The sequence below is a fragment of the Urocitellus parryii genome, chromosome 8 (assembly GCF_045843805.1).
Source record: "Urocitellus parryii isolate mUroPar1 chromosome 8, mUroPar1.hap1, whole genome shotgun sequence".
In the NCBI taxonomy this organism is placed as follows: Eukaryota; Metazoa; Chordata; class Mammalia; order Rodentia; family Sciuridae; genus Urocitellus; species Urocitellus parryii.
The window spans coordinates 98,279,959-98,296,922 of NC_135538.1; the positions used below are offsets into that span (position 1 = coordinate 98,279,959).

At 38.9% G+C, this 16,964-nt stretch overlaps 1 protein-coding gene across 1 annotated transcript in view; it reads left to right on the forward strand.

Annotated features, from left to right (window-relative positions):
- The first annotated feature begins 1,125 nt into the window (after positions 1-1,125).
- Positions 1,126-16,964, forward strand: part of Gclc (glutamate-cysteine ligase catalytic subunit) — a 46,375-nt gene continuing 30,536 nt past the window's right edge. Inside the window, exon 1 of the mRNA XM_026411255.2 lies at positions 1,126-1,677. Within this exon, the coding sequence (XP_026267040.1) occupies positions 1,528-1,677 (150 nt within the window). The 5' untranslated portion in view covers positions 1,126-1,527. The remainder of the gene's footprint in view (positions 1,678-16,964) is intronic.

Genomic DNA, 16,964 nt, shown 5'->3' on the forward strand with positions numbered 1-16,964 from the left:
TCACCTTTCCTATTTTCACAGTCCCCCACATACATACACATATCCCACTGTGAAAATCACAGCCAGACCTTCAGTATCTCTGTCTCCCACCTCTGCAAGAAGACTCCTATTATACAGTTACCCAGCAATTGAATGTTTATTAAATGTTAACTCTATATTCAAGAGAAGGAGGCCTAATAAATACACACTTTCTGGCCTCAGTACATGTATGATCTAGTTGCTGACACTTTCCCCCTGACGTGTCATATAATTTCTGTCAGCACTACTTATTGAACAAATTACTTAGGGGCAAGGTGGCAACTTCAGTTGTTCCTAGTAGTTTCCGTATCTGTGATAATCTCATGTAAACATCACTGTGATCACTTGGTGGACAAATCTTAGGTTTGGACGGAGAATAAATTAGGAAATGGTTCCTTCCTATGGTCTATCTGGAAATGTTCACAAAACCCCTTTTACTGCAGTGAATAGTGTCTGTGCCATCTAGAAAATATGTCATCAAATAGAGGATACACAAATAATGAAAAAATATATATGTATCAAAAACCTTGTAGACAAATTGATTCCTCCTGATAACCAGGTGGATTTATTGACAATCAACTCTATTCATATCTACACTATGTACATCCTTAAAAGATTCCATAAAAGTTATGATTAATTCAATCTTAAACAGGTAAAAGTTTTTTGTCAGTAAGTGGTGGAGCCTAGATTTGTATTTGTATTTCATCTAACTTCCCCAAATTAATATCTTTCACAACATATCTGCTGCTCTCACCCTCTTCTTACAGGTGTGAGACTTTTTCCACCTAAAAAGTAATCTGGTGTATTCTTCATTAATTCATTTAACCAATCTTCTTCTTCAACTATCAAGTTTTGTTTAATTGAGGCCTGGGTCACTCCGCCCTCTCCCCTCCCCTTCTCTGAACCCCTCCCCTTCTCCCCGCCCCGCCTCCCGAGAGCACCGCCCTACGACTCTGTCCCAGCCACGCCTGCCACGCCTCCTCCGCAGCCCCTAGCGACCCCTCGGGTTCTCAGCCACGCCCCCCTTTCTCGCACCGCCTCTTTTCTCCGCCCCCGCCCGCAGTCTATAAAATCCGGAACGCCGGATCACGTCCGGGAGCGGCGAGCCAGCGGACGCGGAGACTGGGCATGCTCCGCAGCGGCGCAGGTTTTGGACACAAGTAGGAAGAAACCAGTGCAGGACACCGGCACCGAGAATCGGGAGCCGCCACCGGCGACTTAAAGCCGAAGCAGGCGGGAGTCGGAGCGGTCTGAGATCCGCCGAGACTGTCCTGCCGCCTTTTGCCTTTGTCTGCGCGGTGCTTCGGACCCGGGGTCTGTCACCTGGGCGGCAGGGATCCCCGCGCCGGGAGCCAGAACGGATAGGACCCTCCTTCTGTCTGCTGCGGCCGGAGGGCGCCCCCCTGAGTGGAGCAGCCGCCGCCTTCTGCGGACCGCTGAGTGTCCGGCTCGCGCCCGGCGCCCGGAGCTAGCGACTGCCACCGTCAGCTCGAGGAGGAGGGGGCGGCCATGGGGCTGCTGTCCCAGGGCTCGCCTCTGAGCTGGGAGGAGACCAAGCGCTACGCCGACCACGTGCGGCGGCACGGGATCCTCCAGTTCCTGCACATCTACCACGCCGTCAAGGACCGGCACAAGGACGTGCTCAAGTGGGGCGACGAGGTGAGCGCTGCGACCGGTGCCCCTGCCAGGTCACCGCGCTCCTTTGTTCCGCCAGGCAGGACCCGCACCCTCATCCCCGGCTCATCTCTGTCGGTCCCCTGCCCTGCGCCCCGGCGCTGTCTCTGCCCTTACGGATCGGTGTGCAGGGCCACAGGCCCTGGGGGCCCTGCCTGAGCCCCTTAGCCAGACTCCCATCTCTCCCCAGCTCTCGTTTGTTCGTTTATTCATTCATTCATTCATTCATTTAAGCCTTCCCCTTCATTCAAGAAACGCGGATTGGGTGCTGGGAGGATGTGAGCATGAAAAAGTGTGTATATACATGTGTGTGTATACATACGTATACAAAAAAGTTTTGTGTAGCTGCTGACTGAAGGCTACCGCCACCCACTGTCCCATCTCAAAATTCATCTTTGCGATTAATGTGAACGGGACTAAATTGTTCTAGGAGGCCTCTTGCTTTTAGAAGTCAGGTCTAAAGGATGTACATCCTTACATCATACAGCCCTACCTACTCATCTAGGTGTTTTTGTTAAACTTCTCTGTCTTTAACCGCCAACTTTTATAGCTATAAATTGGAACAAGTTACAGCTCAGTTTTCCTAAAGGAGGAAGGAACCTTCGGTTCCTGTTTAAGCATAAGTGGGAATGTTTTAAGTCTTCAAAGTTATGATTCTTCAGTGCTTTCCTAGGATGATCTGAGTCCTGCACCTAAACTTCACCATTCAGCGCTTTAGCATGTGTTCTGCCTGGAGATGAAATCTTTAGATTTTCAGTGTTGAAACATTATTTATTGGAATGATCTGGAAAGCAGCAATGTTAAAAATTGTTACATTTAGTCTTTTCTTCCAAAGTTTTTTGTGCCCTTCCTGTTTTTAAAAAACATTACTATGCAGTACATATTATTAAAAGACTTCTTGAGAAGTCTGTGTCTGTTTTGCATGGTTTGGGCACTTGCTGTAGATGTTTTGCTACTCCTGTAATTTATCTTCTGGTCAGTGTTGTTATCACTCTTGGTCCAAGTGTGGAAGTGCTGCCATACCAATGCAGAGTACCTAATTGCAAAAAGTTGGTTTTTCCTGTTTCTAAGATTGGTAGATAACTCTGCTGATTTAAATTAGAAAAGTAATAATGACTAGTAATTCCTGTTTCTACGAAATGTTCTCTCACACTTTGGACAGAAAAAGGATACATAAAATGTGTTTGGTAGTTCTTAAGTTTTAATCTAAAATTCAGTATTTCTTTATAACATCTGCATTTATACATTTATTTGTGTATTCCATATCACAGGAAAATATCAGCCCTGGGAGGAGGGACTGATATTTAGGAGGGACACCATGCTTCTTGCTTACCTGTTTTTCTAGGATTTAACCTTGTGCCTGGTATGGTTGGTATCAGGTACTTGTGCAACTAGTTAGAATTTTACTTGTGCCTGTTTCACATCAAATTAGGACTACCTTTATAGTCACTGTCCCAGATAAAACTGTATATCAACAGACTTTCAACACAGTTGGAGCACAGGAGCTCACTCTGGAGAACCCTCTTCGCTACTTATCTCCATTCATGGAGAAGTTTTGAAATGTATTTCTCCTGTTGCCAGAAAGAACATTTAAAACTACCTACTGTAAGTGACTTTAGTGGTTGAATGAACTGGTGTGAGAAGAGTGAAGTGTGGGCCTTGACATGTGATAACATACATATGTCTCTACTTCAAAAGACTCATGGAGAGATTTGCTTCTCCTTCTTACCCCAAAAGATGAAGAGAAGCAAAAAAGAGTGGCAGTAATGTGTACTTGTATTTTGCTTTTATAAAGGGGAGAAAATTGGGCACAGCATTTTAGCCAGGTAACAAACTTCTTGAAAAGATGATGATGTGCACATATATTGAATGATTAAGACTTCAGGTTTGTCATGATTAATAAGCTGACTGAATACCCTGCTCTTACATTAGAATGTGCCAAAGATCTATGAAAACTTTCATTAGTGACTGTTGAAACTTTATCTTCAAATTTCATGTTCCAGATATCTGTTATATATTGTAAATGAAATACAAAGCTACAGATTGCTTTTTAAAAACTTGAACTGCTTCTCCTTTAACTAGTATTTTTCTGTTTATTTCATGATCTTTTCTATCCCTTAGATTTTTTCCTAAAAAAAAAATCCTTTGACCCCTCCCCACTAACAAATCAGCATCCTTCAGAGTGGAGAGTTGACTGTTTAACAGAAACTTGAGGTTGAAAAGTTATCTTAAATGAAAAAAAAAAAATCTGCTCACTTATTATTATATTAGATTTTTCTGTCATCTCTCTGGTTGGAGTATAAAATTTTTCAAGACTAGTGTTCTGTCTGTTGGAAATGGGTAGCCTGTCACAGGGAAAGGATTACAGTTGTGAAATTTGCCTGGATGGTTAGAAAAAATGCTCCACTCTACTTTTTATTTCTGAAATGTCACTTTAGTGATGCCCCATATCCTTCAACTCCCATCTTATGGACAGGGAGAAAGTGTGACATTCCCTAGGGGATCTCATGTCTAAGGATTTGTCGACCTCTAACTATTCCTCCGTCTTCTTACCAAAGTAATCACCTCTTATGAGTTAGAGGATTATTTTTCACACTGAGGCCATGATCCATAGTGGGTTGAGAAATTTTGAAAACTTCAACCAAGACTGTTTATTTTTGTATAGGAACACTTATCATGCAATCTACCTTCTTAACAATTTTTAAGTATGCAGTAAAGTGTTGTTAACTACAGGAACAATGTCCTACAAATCTGCAGAATTTGTTTATCTTGCATAATGGAGACATCATCCTTGTGGATTTTCAACTCTTCATTTTCCCCTCATCTTAGCCCTTGGCAACCACTATTCTACTCTCCGATTCTAGGAGTTTAGGTATTTTAGCTATCTTATATAAGTGAAATAATACATTATTTGTCCTGTGACAGATTTATTTTACTTAGCATAATATTCTCAATGGTCAGTCATCCAAGTTGTCACATAATGAAGGAGTTCCTTTTTTAAGGCTAAATAACATTCCATTGTTCATATATACCACATTTTCTTTATCCATTCTTCTGAGGATGAATATTTAGATTGTTCCCACATCTTGGCCATTGTGAACAGTGCTGCAGTGAACCCTGAAGCGATAATATCTCTGTCAACCAAAACATTTTGAAAATGAAATTGAATAGTATGGAGAATATTGCTGCCCATGCCTTTCTATTACAAGTTACTGGGGAGGCTAAGGGAAGAGGATCACAGGTTCAAGGCTATCTCAAGAGGATCACAGACTTAGCTAGGTCCTGCCTCAAAAATAAAAAGGGCTGGGAATATAGTACAGTGTGGTAGAGCAACCCTGGGGTTTAGTCTCCAGTACTGCCAAAAAAACAAAACGAAAAAACCCAAACCCACACACACAAAATAATTTATCATATATTGAAAGAGTATGTCAAACTTTTGAGTTACTTTTTTGAGAGTGTGTAAACAGGGTAAGTTGCAGGTAAATTCTTACTGTGGTTCACAGGTGAAGGAGTTTGAAAGCCTTTCTTGTTGAAGTGAGCGCTATGGGAAAAGCTGGAGGTTGGCATGAGTCCTTGCACAGAGCAGGAACTCACTATTGCCTGTACTGACTACAATTCTGAAGACTGGGTTAGAAGCCTTGGGAAGTTCCTGAGAAATAGGCTGAGCAGATAAAAGTAGAGAAAGGTGTGGTGAGTGGTGTGGCCCCTGGAGATGAGGGATGGTCCTGCTAGACAGAAAGTAGTGTTTTGGATGTGATAAGTTGTAGTGTATGGGCTTGACACCAAATACTGCTTTTCATGGTTTGTTGTTGCATTTATTTATAGGACCATGCTTGCTTTTTTCTTTTAAAAGGAAAGAATCAAACAAAAACTCTTAAAACTTAATGTAGGTATGGTTGGAAGAGCGCCTTCAGCTTTAGAAATGCTGAGCCCTACCTACCAGAGCATTATTTACATCTTCATACCAGAAAGAACCCTGGATTTAGGGTTCATTTGTGTTCTAGTCCAAGGTCTGCCAAATGCCCTGTGTAATCTAGACCTTCAGTTTCCTTATTTGGAAAAGGAGAGGGTTGTACTCTCTTACCCCTTCCAGCTTTTATAGTTTAATTAATTACATTTTGAAAAGGTTTTTAATAATGTACATATTTTAAGCCCTAATATGTTAACTCTGAGATTCACCTGAAGGTGCCAACAACCAGTCACTGGTAAAGTGGATTGTGTTGTGAAGACCCATATATGCTGGTTTATGGGAACTCTAAAGTATTTTCCTAGGGGAACCTTATAAGTCCATAGATTCCCAAATCAGCATACTGATGCCTGTTTTACCTTTAATATTATAGGTCAGAACCTTATTATGTATTATGCTCTTACAGTGGGAAATAAAAGTCCTAACTCCAATACAAGATACCTTGTATTACTCCAGGATAGCTGATGATGGAAAGGGTATTTAGGCCACTGATTTTTCTTTGTTTTTTTTTTTTTTAATGCAAAAAATAAACACTTGTTTTTGCATAGCTCACACACAATTTTCAGATATTTTATTCATAACTTGGTATGGGAATATTGAAAGACTGAGCTAGGAGATCTGTGATATAAATATGGTAATAAATCTGTCTCTCTATTGTTCCTAATCACACTGGTAGTAGGTGTTAGCTGCCTCCCAGGCCTTTCAACTACCTAGTAGAAGAGACATCAGAATTGAAATTGTCTGATTCCACGTCCATTTCTTAAACACTTTATACCAGGTTTTAGAATATATGAGATTTTTATAAAATCTTTTACAGAGTTTATAAAGTATAACGTTGTAAAGGTATCAGAAGATGGCATGTACAATTGAATGTTATTTTTCTAGTTTTTAAGCCAAATGTAATGGTTCTCAAAGGCAAGAAGGTAAACTGTCTTCTAGTTGACAGGAAAGTCCATACTGATCTGGAGATGAAAATACAGTGTATAGTTACTTAGGAATTTCAGTATAACCTGTGTATCTCATTTGCTTCTTCTTCTTTTTTTTTTTTTTTTTTCTTTTTTGTGGTGCTGGGGATTGAACCTAGAAACTTGTTCATTCAAGGCTATATTCCCAGCCCTAGTGTATCTCACTTAAATAGCCATGGTCATTGGGGAATGAAGCTTTTCATGTTTATGGGCTTTTTTTTCCCAATTTAACTGAATTTTTGCACAGCAGGTATAATATTTTTTTAAAAATATTTTTAGTTGTAGATAGACACAATACCTTTATTTTATTTATTTGATTTTTATGTGGTGCTAAGGATTGAACCCAGTGCCCCACATGTGCCAGGCAAGCATTTACAATCCCAGCCCTAATTATTTTTTCATTAGTAATTTTTTATGGAATTTCTAAATTGCATTTCAAAATCTAGAGTGACTTTTTATGTATATATTTACTTTATTTATTTCATTTTTATGTGGTGCTCCAAAAGATCAAACCCAGTGCTTTATATGTGCTGGGCAGGCACTCTGCCACTGAGCTACAGCCCCAACCCCCTAGATTGACTTCTTAGAATAAGATATTGGATATGAATTATTTGTTAAGCATCACAAAGATTTAGGTTTCTTCTGTATTTTCATTGTATATTCTGTAGCACAAAAAGAAAATTGTTTCATCTTTATGTCTCCTTTGGCCATCACAGGACCTGGATTCAACAGCATTTATTGACCTCTAGGGGAAAAAAAGTCAGACATTGTTTGGAGCCTTCTGGTGTTTTTTTTTTTTTGGTGGTGGTGGTATTGTGGATTGAACCCAGGAGTGCTCTATCACTGTGCTATATCTTTAGCCCTTTTTTATTTTGAGACTGGGTCTCACTAAATTGCCATAGCAACCAGCAACAAGAGGTTCCTTTTTTAAAGTTAGAAAACCATATAACTGATCCTTTGTGTATATATAAGGAATTGAAGCTAAGGTCTTTTTTAGTTGGCTGTTTTTGTCTCTGTGACCAAAAAACTGGATAAGAACAATTTTAGAGGAGGAAAAGTTTATTTGGCACTTAAAATTTCAGAGGTCTCAGTTTATTGACCTCTGTCTCCATTGCTGTGGGCCCAAGGTGAGGCAGAACACTATGGCAGAAGGAAGAGGAAAGCCTCTCTGGACATGCCAATCAAGAAGCAGAGTGTTCTGCTCACCTTGAACAAAGTATATACCCCAAAGGCATGTTCTCAATGACCTACCTCCTCCAGCCACACCCTACCTGCCTAGATTAAGGCTTTCATAAAATAATCATTTTGCTTCTGAACTTTCTTGCATTGTCTCACGAAAGAGCATTTGGGAGACACCTCATATATAAACCATAACAGATCTCCTGTTCCTTCCCTGCCCCTACCCCCATGCTGGGGATCAAACTCAGGGCCTCTAGAACACTAGGCAAGTGCTGTCCCACTGAACTACATCCACCCCTAAGGTTGAAATTTTAAACTTGACTTAGATGTGACCTTGACTATGAGTTTTGGTATTCATCTCAATTTTGTTGTTGCTTTAGTGTTCTTTTTGTGTTTTATAAATTTTGTATTTTCTTTTTAAACCCAATTTTATTGAGTATGAAATTAATGTACATCCATTTAAAACATACAGTTCATTTTTTTTTTTTTTTTTTGGTACTGCGGTTGAACCCAGAGGTACTTGACCACTGAGCACATCCCCAGCCCTTTTTTATATTTTATTTAGAAACATGGTCTCACTGAGTTACTTAGTCCTTCACTAAGTCTCTGAGGCACTAAGCTTTTCCATAGCATCCCAGAAATTCCTATGTCCATGGCAGATGTGTGCATGTATGTGTGCTTGAGAGAGAGAAAGGCTAAAGGAGCTCATTTCAGGTGATTGTGAGCCTTTTTTTTTTTTTTTTTTTAGTTGTAGGTGGACACTATACCTTTATTTTATTTATTTATATGTGATGCTGAGGATCGAATCCAGGGCCTCACATGTGTCAGGTTAGCGTTCTACCGCTGAGTCACAGTCCCAGCCCTGTGAGTCTTCTTTCAGTGCCACTTTTAGAAAGTGCCTTGAAAAACTTGTATTCATTAATTGTGTGAAGCTCTCTGTGCATTTTGGTGGTGTAAATGTGATGAACAGGTATGGCAAGTTTGTAGAGGTGATGTAGCTCAGTGGTAGAGCACTTGCCTTGTGTTCTGGAGGCCTTATGTTCAATCCCCAGGGTAAGTAGCGGGTTCATACTCCACCATATCCCTGTTGAATTTCTCCATGTGAAGTCCCTACTGTCTAGAAGAGGTAAGAACAGAGTGTAGCTCAGTGCAGAGTGTCTGCCTGCCTAGCATGTACAAGGCTTTGGGTTTGTTTGCAGCACCACCACAAAGGAAGAAAGGAAGGAAAGAAAGAAAGGAAAAAGAAGGAAGAAGTTTTAGCACTGTATTCATTTATCAGTACTCTGACTCACCATTTTCAAACATAAACTTGCTTCATTAAGACCGTATATTTTTAGAAAAGATGTCACAATATTAACTGAACCTCTAATATCAGAATTTGTGTATATAAGGCATCTGAAAGTATTATTAAAGATAGAAAACTATATGGGCATTACTGATATTGCTGGCATCCTAATGAGTTTGCTAATTAGTACTCTGTTTGACATTTAATATAACCAAGTTGTTTTTTTAAAAAAAATCTTAACAGCATTATTAAGGTATAATTAACATAAAATAAACTACCTTTATTTAAATGAACTATCTGATAAGTTTCTGGTTTTTGGTGGTGGGGGGGGATTGAACCCAGGGCCTTACACATGCTAAACATGTGCTCTACCACTGAACCATATCTCCAACATCAGTAAGTTTTGATACACAAGTGTGTATGTGTCAAGATGAACATATCCATTATCTTCAAATATGTCTTTGCCCCTTTTTAATTCTTCCCTCTCCCTACCCTCTGGCAACCTCATATCTGCTCTCAATCACTGTAGCTTGGTTTGCATTTCCTAGAATTTTTTATCTAGGAACTCTTACAGTATATACTTTCAATCTGACTTTTCTTTACTTTTTCTTTTTTAGAAACAGTCTTACTATATTGCCCAAGCCAGCTCCAAATTTCTGGGATTAAGCAATCTTCCTGTTTCGAGTTTCCCAAGTAGCTAGGACTACAGGCATATGACAGCCTGTATGGTCTGGCTTTTAACTCTGTATATTTTGAAATTTATCCGTGTTGTATTGTTCAGTAGTTTATTTCTTTTATTTGCTGAGTAATATTCTGTTCTGTGGATATACCACCATTTGTTTATTTGCCATTTGTGTTGGATCCAATTTTTAGCTATTACGAACAAAACTTTGAACATTAGCTTATAAGTCTTTGTATGGACGTATTCTTTCCTTGTTTTGATTATTACCTACAAGAGGTGTATTTTAACTTTTTAAGGAAATTACTGAACTTCTCTAAAGTGGTTGTACCATTTTGCATTCTTAACAGCAAGGTATGCCAGATCCAGTTCATTTACATCCTTGGTATAGGCAGTCTCATTAATTTTAGACATTCCATTAGTTGTGTGTAGTATTTCATTGTATTTTTAAAAATATTTATTTTTTTAGTTGTAGTTGGACATAGTACTTTTATTTATTTATTTTTATATGGTGCTGAGGATTGAACCCAGGGCCGCACCGGTGCAAAGTGAGCACTCTACCACTGAGCCACAACCCCAGCCCCGTTGTATTTTGAATATGCATTTCCCTAAAGACCAATGATGTTGATTATCTTTTCATGTAGTTAATGCCTTCTGTCTTGTGGAACATGTTAAAAACATTTGTCTATTTGAGTTCTTTTCAAACTATTCCATTTTAAGAGTTCTGTGTATGTTCTGGATGCGGTTTCAGATACATGCTTTACAAATTTTTTTTCCCAGTCTGTTTTCATTCTCTTAATAGTATATTTTGAAGAATAGAAGTTTATTTTGTTGAATTCCAGTTCACCCATTTGTTCTTTGTGGGTTATACTGTTGGTATGGTATCTAAAGATTAATCTTTGCCTAATCTAAGTTTACAAAGATGTTCTCCTGTGCTTTCTTCAAGAAGTATTATAACTTCAGATTTTACATTAGTTCTCTAGTCCATTTTAAGATATAGTTTATATACATATATAAACTCTATGTATGTATATGTATATTTTATATATGTATATATGGTTCCTGATGCAAAATGGTGTGCTAAAGGTTTTGTTTGCATGTTGCTCCAGAATTTTCTGTTTAAAAGTCTAGTCTTTCCTCACTTTCAAAGGTGTATTACCTTTACACCTTTGTTCAGTATTGGTTGTCTGTATATGTATGGATTTATTTTGGGACTCTGTACTATTCCATTGACCTAATTGTCTGTCTTTATGCCAGTAGCACACTCTTTTAATCACTATATCTTTATAAGAAGTCATGAGATCAGAGAGTGTCAACTCTCCAACTTTGTTCTTTTTCCAACTGGTTTGATTTTTTTTAGACACTTTGAGCATTTCTACATGAATTTTAGAACCAGATTGACAATTTCTACCAAAAACAGCAACAACAACAAAAAAATCCACAAACCCTGATGGGATTGCCTTGAATTTATAGATTAATATCTTAATAATATTGAGTCTTCCTATTAACAAGTAAGTCTCTCCACTTATCTCCTTTAATTTCTCTCAGCAGTGATTTGTAGTTTTCAGGGGTAGGTCTTTAACATCTTTTTTGTCATATTTCTCCCTGAGTGTTTCATGTTTTTGATTCTATCATAAATGTTTGTAAATTATTTTTTAAAAATTTCAATTTCTGATTAATTTCTTTGCTAGTCTGTTAGAATAATATTGACTTTGTGTATTTGTCTTCTACCCAGTGACCCTAAACTCACTTACTTAAACATGTACAGTTCTCAGCTGTGTTTAATGGCATTGGCTGCTCATTCTGTCATCTTTGTCATTTCAGGTCAGGTGCAATTGGTTGATTTTTCTCTTCATTTCAAGGATGTTTCTCTGCATCTTTGAACAAATGGTATGCATGCATTCAATCACTGATTGGATGCTAGACATTGTGAATTTTACCTTGTTGTATACTTGATATTTGTTTATTCTGTAAGTATTCTTAAACTTTGTTCCTTTCAGGAGTTGCATTTACAGTTTATTATGCAGATTCAGAGAAGTCTAGGTTTAAGGCTGTTTCTGAGTACTTGCTGGTGAGGACATACCTTGCCCTGATATGGGGTACTAAGGTCCCATTTCAGTAGTTGATTTACTACTGAATCCTTCTGGAGAAATTCTGCTTATCTCTGGAGTTCTCTGTATCATTCTCTTCTTTCCAGTAGTCTTTCCCATGAACTATAGTTGACTCAATTTCCCCATACTTCCAGCTTTATCTTTTCAATTTTAGGGAGTCCACTAGACTCTGCCTACCTCCCTGTCCATGACCTAGAGTCTCTTTTCAAGCAGTGAGTTGGGGCATTTGTAGGGCTCACTTAATTTTTTTCACCCTAACCCAAGGATCTCTGTCCTTTGTTATCTGATTTTCAGTGTCTTTAAAACAATTATTTTATATTTTATCTCTTTCTCCCTCTTCTTTCTTTTGTTGTTATTTCAGGTGGGAGAGTAAATTTTGGTTCCCCTTATTCCATCTTGATTGGAAGAGGATGTTTTTCTCACTTTTTCTATTATCTTTTCATCTCTGTTCTCCTTTGTCTTTCCCCAAAAGCTAATAGTCCTGTTGTTATAAGACACCTGCCAACAACCAAGGTTTAGTCAAGTTTTCCTAGTCAGATTTTATTTGCTTTTGTGCTATTAATGTTTGGTATTTAGTATTACTGTTATCATTTGTTGTATGACTATTTGGTAAGAGCACTATTATAAATAAGTTTGTATATATTTTTTGAATGGCTTTAGTCTGAAATGAGAGTCAAAGTCCTGGGTGTCCCCCAAATAGTTCCCAAATAACCGTGAGATCTTAGATACAAAACTATTTTTTTTTTCACTTTACCACTGAGCCATATCCCCACCCTTTTGTTTTGTGTTATTTTGAGACAGGGTCTCACCAAGTGAGGAGAGGGACTAGAGCAACATCTGAGTTGCCTATGTGGGTTTGGCAGCCATAAACTTGAAGGTGGTGGTTAAAAAGTGCCTCTGGGTTCAATCCCTAGTAGTAAGTAAATAAATAAATAACAAGGAGGAGGGTGAGGGTGAGGTTGCTAAGGCTGACCTTGAATTTGCAATCCTCCTGCCTCAGCCTTCTGAGTCACTGGGATTACAGGCATACACCACTGCTTGGCTAAAACTAAAATTCTTTGGGCTACAATTTCCTCATCTGTAAGACTGATTTTTAAAATGCCTATCATTTGATTTTGAATTGCATGCTTACACATACATTTTTGTCTTTTGACAATTTTATAGTTCTTTAAAAAAATATTTTTTTTCCAATGCTGGGAATTGAACTCAGAGCCTTGCACATGCTAGGCAAATGCTTTTAGCATTGTAGCTGCTTCAGAATGCTCTAAACTCCATATAAATTATAAAATATCAGGAAATGCATATGTGAACTGGTAGAATTTTTTGCCCATCACCTATTGGATGTTAGTATTTCTCTTGAAATAATATACTTTAATGACAATTGAAAAAGTAATCTTAAATAGAAAGCTATATAGGTTAAATTTCTAGAATTTTTTTTCTTATCTTTCTAAATAAACCTATTTGAGTCTCACAGCTTTTTTGTAACAAGCAAAATGGTGTAAACTGTTTCCTCCAGAAGCTGATACTTAAGCTTTATTCATGTATGGCAAAGTACTAAAGGGTTTATTCTTATGATGGATAACTTTTAAATTAAGAAGTATTTATTGAGTACTTCCTATATATTGAATACTTCCTGTGCTAGATCATAAGATTGAAGAGAGAAGCTCTCTGCCCTTGAAAAATTCAGTGGCTGGGGTGGGGGGAAGACAAATGGGGACAAAAGGGAGGGAAGAAAGGAGGAATTTGCTCTGTAGGTAGAGATCCTAAGATTTGTACATGGAGAGGCCCTTCTGTTGGAATCTGAAAGGAAGGTTAAGAAGGTCAGGAAAGAATCTACCGAATGTGTGACTGTGAAGGTGCCTGGAGTTGATGGAGTGTCAATTAGTATTGCTTTGATATAGGGCCAAAGCAGAGAATAGAAAATGGCTAGAGGTTGAGGCAAGAAAGGCACATTGAATCCAGGCTAGTTAAGGTACTTTATAATAGGCCATATTAAGAGACACAGTATTCTAAATCCCCAAATGGTAGAAAGATGTTTCTTGTAGTTCATTTTGGTAGTAAAAAATGGTTTAGGAGACACTAGAGATAAGAAGCCCACAATGCAGCTTGTAATCTTTGCTAGCAGAGAAAAAAAGAGTCTGGCCCAAGGCTCCAGAGAAATAATTTTGCATGTTAAAAAAACTGCTGGGGAGGACCCAGCACTGGAGTGGGTCCTCTCATCCAGGTTTCTAGTGTAGATGATCACAGGAATACCTGTAGGAATAGTTCCTGGGGGAACTAGAGTGCACATGCTGGTTTAAAGCCCTTGGAGCCTTTCTTTTATGCAGTAGAAATACCAGGTGCACAATGAGGAAAGGGAGCTAGAGCACATCTGAGTTAACTGTGTGGGTTTGGCAGCCACAAACTTGAAGATAGTGGTTAAAAAGTGCCTCTGGGTTCAATTCCTAGTAGTGAATAAATAAATAACTAGCAAGAAGGAGGGTGAGGGTGAGGTAACCCATACAGAGTGCCTCAGAACCCTAGTGACTATACACTTAAGGAACTGGAATATAGCATGGGATCTTTAGGACGCCATGTACTGGAAGAATGGTGGCACTTTCAAGAGGATGGGTAGAATGAGAACTGAAATGTAGCCCCTGGAGTTGCCAGTTGCCAGTTATTAATGACTTGGGATGGAGCAAAACTTAGTTAGAATGATACTCCTGAATCTCCACTTAAAGGTTATTTCCCAGACATTAAGAAGATATTAAGCCTTAACCCTCTAGTTAAGAGGGGTTTGTTCTGGGTTTTTTTTTTTTGGGGGGGGGGGGTTATTTAATTATTTTTGGTTTTGTGTGTGTGTGTGTGTGTGTGTGTGTGTGTGTGTGTGTTTTGTGGTGCTGGGGATTGCCCTCTACCATGGAGCTATATCCTCAGCCCTAAGTGTTTGATTTTGATATAGTTTCATAGGTAACCAGAAAATTGGTCATCTGGATTCGTCTATTCGTAGAGAGTTCATGTGGCCATGGTTCTACTCTGTTGTATGTTCTTCAGAGAACTTTTTATGTTCTTAGGTATTTGTGACTGTTATGGTCAGGATTTAGTCGTTGAACTGATTTCCACAATAAGATTACAACTCCAACCCCCCCAACCAGATGTTCCTGATTACATAACTGTTCATAGGGACTGAATCCTGCCAGATCTTTGTTGTTCTTTGGATTCAGTTAATTCCTTAGATTCTGAACCAATGATGATTTAGCAGAATTAAAGCAAAACCGTAAGGTGTGAGACTCCATGGTCTTTCCTCGAAATTATTAAGAATCTGGGAAGTGATTCTGCCCCATTTGGATTAACCACAGGTGTTAGGAGCTTGGATTTTACAAAGATAGGAAAGGTCTTTGGAATACCTGTGAAAGCTGGTTAGTACCTCTCTGAAGTGTTTGAAAGAGTTAGGGATTGCAGCTCGCCTTAAAAACTAGAAAGTTAACATTAAAAAAAAAAAATCTCAGTAAGTGTGTTCTCTGAGAACTGTAAGCTAAAGTGGTTCTATGGATGAGCTTCATTCATATCCCTCTCTAAATATTCATGTGTTCACCCAAATCAGGTGCTTAGAAGCTGTATTGCTATCCAGTACACTTTTTAACCATTCTCCCCATGCTGAGCATGGAAACACTCTGGCCTGCCATGGTGGTGTTAGGTATAGGGGTTATGATCTGTTGACTCTCCTACTCCAATAAAGCAAGAACTAGGAAGTAAACATAAGTCCTGTAATGTTCCTGCATATCTACAGCCCTTACCCAGATACTTTATACACAGTTCTTGCAGGCTTGGTCATCTAGTTCCTCAGCTCAAGATTGAGACAAAAATGAAAGGAACCAATTCTGAGAACAGCTGCAAAAAACTGAGTAGCTGTGGCTGCTGCAAGGGTTTTGTGGTGTTTAAACTCTAGTTAAAGAAATAGGGCTGGGGTTGTGGCTCAGCAGGAGCATGCTTGCCTAGTGCAGTGCAAGGCCCTGGCTTTGATCCTCAGCACCACATAAAAATAAATAAATAAGGGTATTGTCTAAAACTTGAAGAAAAAAAAAAAGAAATGAAATTGCCAATGAAGTCTGAAGTCCTAATAAAAAGTGAAAGTATGTTTAGTATCTTCTTATTGATAGCAGAAGGGAATGTAATCAGTTTTAGAAAGTTTTCCACCCATATACATAAAATTTTTTAGAAAATCATACTTCTGAGAAGATTAACCTTGGGTGACAAGACAGTGCACTTGAATAAAATGACCTTCCTGGCAATTCAGAGTAGGTAATCCATTTGGTACTAGTGTTGGTGGCTCTCCTCGGGGGTAGGAATCACAGTGTTGTGAAGTCAGCAAAGGTCTCTCTGAAGTGGCATTTGAGCAGCCAGCTCTCTGAAGGGCTAAGGTAAAATCTTTCTGGCAGAGGGAACAGCAGTGCTTCAGAGGCCCTGGAGTGTTTGCTAGAGAAACAAAAAGGCCAATGTGCTGCAGCTGGGTGAGGAGGGGGTTGAAAAGGAGGCTGAGGAGGTTGGCCCTACGCTGTCAGAGAGAATTGCTGGGGTTTATTTTGGTCTACTGTTGGCCATTTAAGAGTGTCAGGAGGGGCATGACTTATCTGCAGTGAAGGACCCTGAGACTGGCTGACTGCAGTTAGTTTCCAAGTTAGTAACTTTCAGTATTTCACTCTAGTAACTTTCATTTTTTTACTAAGAACAGTCAGTGCACCTAAAACAAATGCTGTGTGAAACAGATTTTTTTTTTGAAATAGTACTTCCTTTGCCATGAGTGACATTCTGATATTTCTATTCTACGCATTTTTTTTTTCCCAATATTGATCACAGTCCACTGTGGTCGACTAAGGCATTATAACTAGCTTTTGAAAAACACTTCCAAGACAGTATTTTGCCTCCATCAGTGTCACTGCACTAGAGCTAGTAAATAATAACCACTGGCAAATGTGTGTTTTATGTATTACTCTCCAGGGGAGGTATTGTTTTTATTTTATAAAAGAAAAAACTGAAGCACTGAGAAGGTACCAGGGTTCAAATGGATTGCTGCACTTTTACTGCTCCCTCACACATGGCTTCCCAG